This window comes from Anticarsia gemmatalis, chromosome 15, assembly GCF_050436995.1.
Source record: "Anticarsia gemmatalis isolate Benzon Research Colony breed Stoneville strain chromosome 15, ilAntGemm2 primary, whole genome shotgun sequence".
Classification (NCBI taxonomy): Eukaryota; Metazoa; Arthropoda; class Insecta; order Lepidoptera; family Erebidae; genus Anticarsia; species Anticarsia gemmatalis.
Window position 1 is genome coordinate 2,006,609 of NC_134759.1, and position 10,421 is coordinate 2,017,029.

General features: G+C 35.8%; 1 protein-coding gene across 1 annotated transcript; it reads left to right on the plus strand.

Annotated features, from left to right (window-relative positions):
- Positions 1–1,399: 1,399 nt before the first annotated feature.
- LOC142978846 (uncharacterized) lies at positions 1,400–5,543 on the plus strand. Its single transcript, XM_076123436.1, has 6 exons — positions 1,400–1,997; positions 2,245–2,551; positions 3,052–3,148; positions 4,098–4,205; positions 4,920–5,081; positions 5,412–5,543. The coding sequence occupies exons 1-6, from the start codon at positions 1,514–1,516 to the stop codon at positions 5,451–5,453; spliced, it is 1,200 nt and encodes a 399-aa protein (XP_075979551.1). The 5' UTR covers positions 1,400–1,513; the 3' UTR covers positions 5,454–5,543.
- The last annotated feature ends 4,878 nt before the right edge of the window (positions 5,544–10,421 follow it).

Genomic DNA, 10,421 nt, shown 5'->3' on the forward strand with positions numbered 1-10,421 from the left:
TTCTAGCTGCAATACATAAAGGTTTAACAATTTCTCGTAACCTAATAGTAAAAGTATTATCGAATTATTGATTCCTTTGATACTTTTTGAAGGTTTGATACCAGTTTTGGCTTGCGGTTCTAGACGAAGTATTGTCTCTGTCTCATATCAAATTGGATTATCAAAAAAAAATATATATCCGTTCAATCGTTTACCCGAAAAAGCATAGTACATACATAGACATGATAGAAAACTGTAGAAGAGGAGAAGAAAGATATGGAAGGCTGAATCCACAACACATCGAATGCCTAGCAGGGAGGAGTGAGAGTCACTTTTGTACATAAACACGTATGGACGGAATACTCGCCGCGTTGTTGACAGTAAATGTCATCACCCGTGTTTGTAACACCAAACAAGACTGTAAATAGTTTCTCTAAAGAGCTTCTCAGGCTAACTTCAGTTTAAATGAACTCGTTCACTTGACGTAGCTCTTCGTTAACACTAACTAAAGATAACTAAATAAACAACGAGTTGCCAGTCTTAGAACATATTTTAACCACGAGTTATAAACAGCTCCTAACTCCCGATGGAAAACACTGATAGACTTTAAATTTTTATTACCTTATTAAAGAAGCCGAATTTCGGAGCTCGAGACACGAACTCACTTAGTAAAAAGATTATCATTTTAATGAAAAGGAATCTTTTGTTGGGAAACACAAGACTGTTAATTATCTCGAATGGTGTAATTAATTCTACCACACTGATACTTGTCGGGTTTTTATCAGATGTTATCAGGCCTTGTTTGTCCAGACAATGAGTTCTTTATACCCTCCTAATTCTAATTATCTGATAACGGTTTGATTAAGAAAAAACGAGGAGCGCTGAACAAAAAAGGGACTACGGCTTATCGAGAACAGCTTTTCAAAACTTAATGAGTATTTGAATTTTATAACAATAGATGAATGGAGAATGAATGGAGGATACAATGAGAAACATCGGTTGGGGCTTGTAGATGAATTTTATTTGTTTTTAATATAATGTTAATGAAGGGTCGCTCAATTACTTGGGATTATATTGAAACAAATATGGGTGTTTTGATTTCACAATAAGAAACGCGAAGAAATGAATGTCGTTTTGTTTCATTTCTAACATTTAACATTAAAGGTCAGAAATATTTTATTTGGTCATTAAAGTTTTCAAATCATGTAGATATTTTATAAAGTTTTACGTTACTAGGAGTTTTATAAAAAGTTAACCGTCATCAATCACAGTAATTAATAGTAACACAGTTTATTCAAGCGAATATTAATACCACGGGAAATGAAGCCGAAAACTTTTCTACCATTATCAGTCTATATAATTTTACGAACTAATAAATTGATTCTAAAACTATCCACCATTTAAACAAACTACACCATTTAACGAATTAACCAATTTCTGTAATTGGAGAAGTTGTTTGATTACGATCACTCATAATTTCACAATTTGATTCAGGACTTTGTCTATGACAGATTTATTCGGACATTAAAGCAAAATGGACGATTCTTTGTTAAAGGATACGCATCCGCAAAAGTATTATTTTAAGGTGATATGTAAAATGATGTATTTTATAGGTATGGGGGAGTGCTGGTACGAAGCTCCTAAAGCCTCTTTTATAAGAGAAAATTTGTATAAGGCCTGGTTTTATTTGGCTAATGGATTTTTATGTACAGTCATATGCAATGAATTTCTTGCATACTGTCGTAACCTGACCGATAGGGAGAAGACGGACTTGATGCAGTTTTGTATCGCCCATCCTTTAGTGTATAGCAAGATACTGGCCTTGTATTACAATAGGGAGCGTGTGATTGTAGTGATAGAGAGGCTGCTAGAAGGGCCCAGGTCTATATTTTATTCCTTAGAGCTGGAACGTGCTTCAATGAGGACGTGTACGAAGTACTGCGTGACTCTCACCGTCACGGTGTATATGACGCTGTTCTTGGCCGCTGCTGATGCGATTGGAGCTCATATTAAAGAAGGTAAGACTTTTAATCAGTATTTATATCGACTGCCTCAGTTGCGTGGTCGGTTGTGTAATCGACTAGAGGCAGTAAGTGAAGCAAATAGTAGAATAGTATCATATTATACTACCGGTTTATGCGTAGTTTTAAAGATCTAAGCATACATACATACAGGCATAGAGACAGACGCGGGAGACGACTTTGCTTTACTTCTATGTAGTGATTATGTTGTTAAAAAGCCCTCAATAAAGATTATCTCTCGCAGGCGTACCAATAACAACAGAAGTAGTATACTACCCATCATCAGCCAACAGTGGGGTCTTCGTGAACGTTCTCCGATTCTTCATGGAACTGCACTGGTACTACATGATGGCAATGATGATCTGCATCGACAGCCTCTGCCTCTGTGCCCTCGTGACCGTCGGCTGCAAGTTCAAGGTCTTACAGGTGTACTTCCATGACCTGAGGAGCAAGATGTTGGAGAATAAGGAGAAGAAGACCAGGGATGATCTGGAAGAGGAGTATAAGAGGGATTTTGTGACTGGGATTAAACTTCATGAAGATATATTGTGGTAAGTAGATTAAACTTGTACTCGTTAAAGGTTAGGTTTGCCACGCTAGAGGTCTGGGGTTCTTAGCCCAGCGGGCCAAAAAGTCTTTTCTGAGTTTCCTGTTAAAAGATCTCCGAGATTGCTGAGTTAGGAAGTTGAGGTAGTAGACCTCTGTACATCGGAAAGCACGTTAATCCGGCGGTCCTGCGCCTGATTTCTCACTGGTCGTGAAGGTTTAGCCGTCCCACCGTACTATGAGAGTAAAGGAATAGAGAGTGTACCTGTGTATTGTGCACACACTTGGCCACTATAAACTAAGTCGCCCTTATTTTGGAATTTCCAACCGGAGAAATATTTATTTATGCGACATACCTAAATGTTGTTGTTTCGGGTCTAGTCATGCTTTAAAGCTTAATCATTTAAAAAATGTGTATTTGCTGCAATAACAAACGTACACTTGTATTTGAACGGTAAACGGGTGAAGCTATTAAGGTTTTAAGTTGTAAAATTACGTGTTTCAGGTGCGCTCACAACGTTCAGAAATCCATGGGTCCTATCTACAGCATCCAAGTATTTGAAAGCGTGGCCCTTCTAGTTATGTGCCTCATAAAATTGGTTGTGAGTATTAGAATTTACTTCCTTGGAACTAAGATCATTCGACTTTAGATTGGAACATTTCATGTGTCATAGGTTTTTACTAGGGAATGCAATCCCGACTCGAGATCGTCAACTCGAGATCCCTCGCGATCAGAAATATCAATCCCGCGGGATCCCGAGATTTTCGGGATCCCGTCTAGGTAGTAAAAATAATACAATTCGAACGGCTTGTTTAATGTAATATGTGTGTGATAGTGTGGTAATTGCAATAAATTATTATTTGAAAGAAAATAAAAGCCTTTATTTTTCAATATTACTAACAACGTAACATAATTAACAGGTGTAATAACATGAACATAATCAAAAAAGTAGGTGTAGCTCCAGGAGATCAAAATAAAAAGTAATCACATGGCATTTTGAAAGTAGCCTCTTAAAATACAAAGTGTATCAATACTACGAGCTTCTAATCGGCATCTTAAGTCTATTGCAATGTAGCCAGCTGCTGAAAATGCCCTCTCCGACAATCCCGAACGGGATCTCGTCATATTATGCTTCGGGATTGATCCCGAAAAAATACACGGGATCTCGCGAGATCGGGATTGCATTCACTAGTTTTTACACATACTTACATAATCATAAAACACTGCTCTCGATTCTGGGCGCCTACTATAATTCAATGAATACGAAACTCCGCAAAGATTTTCCGCATTTTCATACCACGATTTTATTCATTTCTAACCTTCATTTGAATGAAATTAGGATCTCGCTTACTATAATTCACGAAAGAATCACCAAAAATCTATTTAGACTCATGATAGCTATCGAAATTCGTATTAACGAAACATAGTAGTGCCTTCTAACTGCGAAGATCGTTTCAAAGCTATACTATGCATATGTATGGATGAAGCTTCGTTTGGCAATATTTTTGCCTCCTCAGTGGTTTAAGATTATGTACTATGATTATCTTCAGGGTGCTGAACGTAACTTAAGTTACCTGCTAACTCAAATGCTATACATGGCCGCTCTTATACTGCTCACTGGGTCCTATATGATGGCTGCAGGAGATATCACTTACGAGGTATTTTCTCTCTTTCTTTCTTCATTGTATGACTGTATAATTTTTCTAGCATCTGACGCAGAAATATGTTTTAAATCGTACATTTAAAGGATGATTACTTAAGCCTTAAACTAGACACATAAACTATTAAAAATAAGAGTATGCTTTGAACTAAAGTGACTCATGTGGGAAATAAAATCGGGTAGTTGTCTGCAAAAAAACATCTCTCGTATTAAGTGTTGCTCTTGTGTCGCGGGGACTTTTACAAATATACAAACGACGGACACAAATCAAAAGCAAACCCGAAAACTGAAACAACTATCCGTGGATCAAACAGCCACAACCTTCCGCCACATTGGTAACGGTTTGGCGATCACCTTAACCACTGCGCCACAGAAGCAGTTAGACAGTAGTCGTTGAAAGATCATAAAATGTTTACCATATATATGTAACTAGCCGACCCGCGCAACACACACTTGCGTCACATAAAAGAGAATGGGTCAAAATTTTCCCCGTTTTTGTAACATTTTTTATTGCTCCTCTGCTCCTATTGGTCGTAGCGTGATGATGTATAGCCTATAGCCTTTCTTGATAAATAGACTATTTAACACTGTAAGATTATCGGACCAGTAGTTCCTGAGATTAGCGCGTTCAAAGAAACAAACAAACTCTTCAGCTTTATAACATTAAGTATAATATTAAGTATAGATAATTTCTTGATATATTTTATTACAGGCATCAATGGTCCCAACATCGATGTTCTACAGCGGCTGGGACCTCATCCGAGCTAGATCTGATTTCCGAGTGCTAGCCGTAGTAGCTCTACAGCGAAGTCAGGTGCCAGTTCAGATGACTGCCTTCGGTGTCATCACACTGTCGTATACTAACTTTATAATGGTAAGTTTAACGAAACTTTGTCGTTGTAATTACTTTATAGCTCCATGCTTCAAGAGCCATACATACATACATCCAAACATGCATGCATGCATACATGCATATAAGCACACATACATACTTTCATACATGCATACATGCATACACGCATATATGCATACATACATACTTTCATACATGCATGTATATGCAAACATGCATACATGTATAATATATGTATGCATAATATGACACCTATACTTTAAGATAGAGGCAGAGGTGTATGGAATACAACCGCGTTTTGGGATTTATTATGTTCGTAATAATTTACCGAGGTATATTTATTCGTTTCAGGTCCTTCGCTCATCTTATTCATTCTTCGCCGTAGTGTATTAGTACTGGTTTACTCTTAACCCACTGTACTAGTACTTTTACTATATCCCGATTCACAACGCGCGAACTAGCAATTGATATCACTTCGACGGCAATTAATTTTCGATAGCAGCTAAATAAGATGGCACAATACTTGATACGAAAAAGAAATAAATGTATCTAATAAATAAAATTACTTGTTTTCATTATTCATCATTAGAATTTTCGTCTTTGCCTACTAAGATGTATTGTAATCTTGATCAAAAACATATATTCAAAGTGTTGCCTACAATATTTCCACACTATCTACCGTGTCAGATTATGAGATGACTAATATTATCGTTACGTGGGCGTCTTGGGAACGTGTACACGGCTTAGTACCGCGGCCTAAATCCTTTACACACTCCTGAAATATGCCCAGATTAATCGTCGTCTATTTATTATTGTGTTACATTACTGCGTGTGTTCGACTGGCAACGAAAATGTTAGTGCCTAAGGTGTGTTGGATTACGTGGCGCTGTTTATTTCCAATTTGCTAGTTTGTAGATTAGATGTTAGTTTTGTTTGGTGGAATGTTAATTAGGAAGTATTGTAGCTGTTTCGTAATGGTAACTTATGAGTCGTCGAGTGGGTGACATTTATCGTATTTCGTATTCTACACAATTTTTAAAAAGTGAGCGATACGTTTGTATGTAATACTTTAAAAATTGAAATTTAATTTGTCAATATTTTCATCAAATTTAAACAGGCTCTAAAGTTGGCTATAATACATTTTATGTAAAAAAAATTATTGGTCTCCTATCACTAGCGTAACAAAGCGCGATTTTATGTTTGTATGTAAATAGATTTGCATTTTAAATAGTAGAATAATTAATAGTAGAAAATATTGCCATTTAGCTTTTAAAGTTGTTACTGTATTGTTCAAAGTTTCACAATTTCCAATCTTCTAAAATGGTATCGTAATTGTATTGCAACTGTTCCCGCAACTGTTCGCTATATTCTGAGAACTGACGCCAGAAATTCTCAGAATCCTTCAGCGCCTTTCAGAAGACTTCAGCGAGAGAACAAGAAGCTTATAGAGTAATTGAACGCCAAGTTACAATGTGCTTACAGTTTTCCTAGAAACAGCTCAGCGAGAACTAATAAATTGATCTAGAAATATTATTTAAATTGTAAAAAAGTAATTTGTAATTTTTCAAATATAAATTACGCAATTTGGGAGTCAAACACCAAACACCGGCAAAACCAGGTATATAGTTTTGCAAAGAGAATATAACCCCTGTATTGATCGCATGTTTGATCGAGATAATTTATTGGTCAGCGCCCCTAGCGGATTTTTAAAGAACTAAATTTGACAAGTAGGGGAAGTCCGGGAGAGTTGAACCACTTTTTGTTTAAAGTATCGTAATTTTCTTTAAATAAGACTTAGGGATTCCATTATAGTATTAAAAATTAGCTTATTTATTTGGGATTACTTACGCGTAATAACTTTATGGCTTTTATAATACTGTAATATGTTATACATACCTACTTCAATGAAAAATGGAATATGAGTCAAGTCTCCCCACCCCAAGGGACACTTGACCAGGGGTATGGGGAGAGTTGATCATGGATTTTTATAAGAGATAATAAAAAATAAACAGCTTAAATCGCATATTTATGTCAATAAACAACAAAATAAAACTAAAATTATAAAGAAACACAGTTATCTACTGTGTATTTAACAGAAAAACTTCTTCTTAAACAATTCAAGACAAAATAATTATTGTATCCTTTTATTAGCACGAGATAAGCTTGGTGGCTTCAGGTGTTCTTAAGATAACTCCTGGATTTCAGGAAAGAAAACCACAAAACCAGTCTTTTCCAGCGGCATGGTTTCTTGACCAGCTTTCAGGAAACTTTTTTGAATTTACTGTGGCGAAATCAGAAGCTAATTGCATCGCTTGCTTTCTAGTCAGGCCGCAATGCACTTTACTGCCTAATCTATACATATAATAAAATTATAACAACCTCATGTCTGTACATTATAGATATTAAAGAAAAACTAAGACGGATCTTCATACAACCAAGAGAAGCCAAAAATATGATTTAAATACGCTTTTCACGCAAAAACTTGATGAATGAAAAACTTTGATGATTTTTTTTGTTATATAGTCCTCACTAACATATTGGCTATCTTTTTTTATTCATCCAATTAACCCGTTATAAAGAAATAATATTTAACGTAATAAAACAAGCAAAACACAAACCAAACACCAAAATCTGTCACATAAACACTGTAGCGGGAGAGTTGAACCCCTGAGCATGTCTCCCTACCTTACCATGGTGCAACTCTCCCGCATATACTACATCGACATAAATCTTGTTTCATAAAAAAACTATGAAATCTTAGCGAAAAAACACTAAGCGTACGTCAAACTATAATAATCAGGCTACATTATAGTAGCAATACACAATACATACCTCTATAAACACCTCCGTAATCTCAAAACGCTAAAAATAAATAAAAACCACTTCGCAATAACAAAAACACCTTTTCGAACCTGATAGCCAAACAAACAGACTATTGTAAAAAATGGTTGCGTGGTTGTCAATGGTCTCACGTGTGCTACCAATGACCGAAATGACGTTTCATTAGCGTGTAATTTAAATCGAATTTTTAAATGTGGTTCAACTCTCCCACCTGGGCAAGTCTCCCGGATTCCCCCTACCTAATATTTTTTTAAATTAACTATTTTAAATGTCAACTTGCGGGGCGCTTTTGTCAACTTTGCCCCTAGGTTCAGCACAAGGTAAAATAAAATAAATAAACATTCGATTTAAAGATGCTACATAGTATTATAGTAGGAAGTCTCGCTGGAGCCCAAGATAGTCTTTCAACATTCGTTAACTTATAGATAAATACTAGTACGACAGTAAAACGTTTTTGGCAGAGAATCAAAGAATATAAATGTTAGTTACGGAGTAGGTACGATCCGTGTACATTTGTTAGTAAGTAGTCTCACCGCATTACCTATATCGGAAAACAAACATTCATCTTACAGCGACGCGGGAAACTGAGGCTCTATCATCTTTGTAAGACACTGTACACACGAGAGTTTTAAAATACTAGGAAGTATTTTTCAAAAGTCCACGATGTTTTGTCTTAAAATTGTACTTGGTAAGTTTTTATTCAAAAGCTGTTTAGTTTTTAATGTCGTTTGGGTTAAGTTTGTTAGACAAATTGTGCAGCGCCCCTAGCGTTTGTTTCAATAACTAGTTTACTACTGAGATTTAATTGTAAAACTCAATTAAGTGGTTGACATTTTGTAAAGAAAACTAAAGTTAATATTTTAATTATCATAAATACAAAAGTTGCTTTTGATTGCACTCTTATTACACCCCTATTTATTGCATTTTTTTTTACATTTAATGGTGAATTAGATTAAGGCTTTTGGTATTTTTATAAGAACAAGCTGCCCGTCGGCTTCACTCGGTTCATATGGGCTTAATATTAACAAAGTATACACTAAAGTATAAGTAGAAACCACATGAAAACATGCGTGACTTTAAAGTATAAAGTGATACAAAAAGTATTGCTTCAAACGATTTGTAGGATAGTGTGCGCTACCGCTTATAACGTTGAGACGCAGCGCACGCTGGATGCGTTCCAAATGGAGCGCAGCGTCGCCAAATGTCTTATGACTTAGCCTGTACATACTAAGTGTTGTAAATGGACAAGCGCTTGTACATTTAAACTTAAGCATAATTTACTAGTTAAAGGAGAGATCACTAACCTCCGGTTTTTGAGTACATTTAGCGGTAGTTTATCTATTCAATAGCGTTTTTTATATGAGTTTTAACGCTACTGAATAGATAAACTACCGCTAAATGTACCTCAGAAAGCGGGGGTAAGCAATATAGATTTTGTATTGAGTGGCTACACATCGATTTGTTTGTACGTTATTGATCAGTATGTTTAGCGATGTGCCGATTTCACCTTTTACAGTTCATTTGATATGGCTGCTTAATAGGTGGTACATAACAAAATGACACTCACACTTAAAACGCACTGAAATATGCGATACACTTTCTTGATTTTTTAATCTAATTCAAACGCTTTTTAAGAATCTTTTCAGTACGTATGATTTGTATATCATAGGGCCTTTGTAAACCTATAAAATAAAGTTGAAATTTATAAACCAATTCATTCTTATCTACCTAGACCTGACCCCAAAACAACCGTTACAATGCTAGTGATTACCATCTTAATCATTGTTCTTCTAAACCTTCCAAATTGCCAAGACAAAACCAATCATAGCTTTTCGAAATAAAATTCATCGCAAATAGAAGGAGCAAAAGGATTTCGCGAAATTAATAATGACAAAGCAAGCAATAATCAGCTTAGAAGATGATTGCTGTTTAATATAGACGCTTATTATTACTGAGATGGACATTTTGCCGACTTATTTTGGCTTGTGATCAAAGATGGACGGTAAATAATGAAACTTAAGCCCTATATTAGTTTAGACAGACTTGATATAAAAATAGATATATGAAAAGGAATAATTACATTGATGAACATAACTTGAAAACTGAATGAAGGTGTGTGTTACGCATTTGTTCACTGTTTGGTAAACGATCGGTGTTAAGTAACCTTAGCGCGGTCATGGCATAGATGGGTGACCGCTTAGTGGTATTTGAGCCCAGTGTATCTGTGCTTCGAAGGGCCCGAAAGAAGTCAGTTCGGATGGTAATGTAACTACCGTAAAGCTATGTCAAAGGCTTCCGTGCTTGAAAATCTTTGACTTAAAATAAAATAATCTATCATCTAGTTTTTGGCATACTTCTGGTTTAAATGTCCCACTACTGAATACGACCTATATCTTAATGTACGTCAGGCTGGCCCTTCCGATCTTAGGTACATTTCCCAAAATACTTCCGCCTTTAATATTTTAGCTACACTTTAAATATTTCTCAAGAGTATTTCAACATCTGAGAAAACGCACTTCA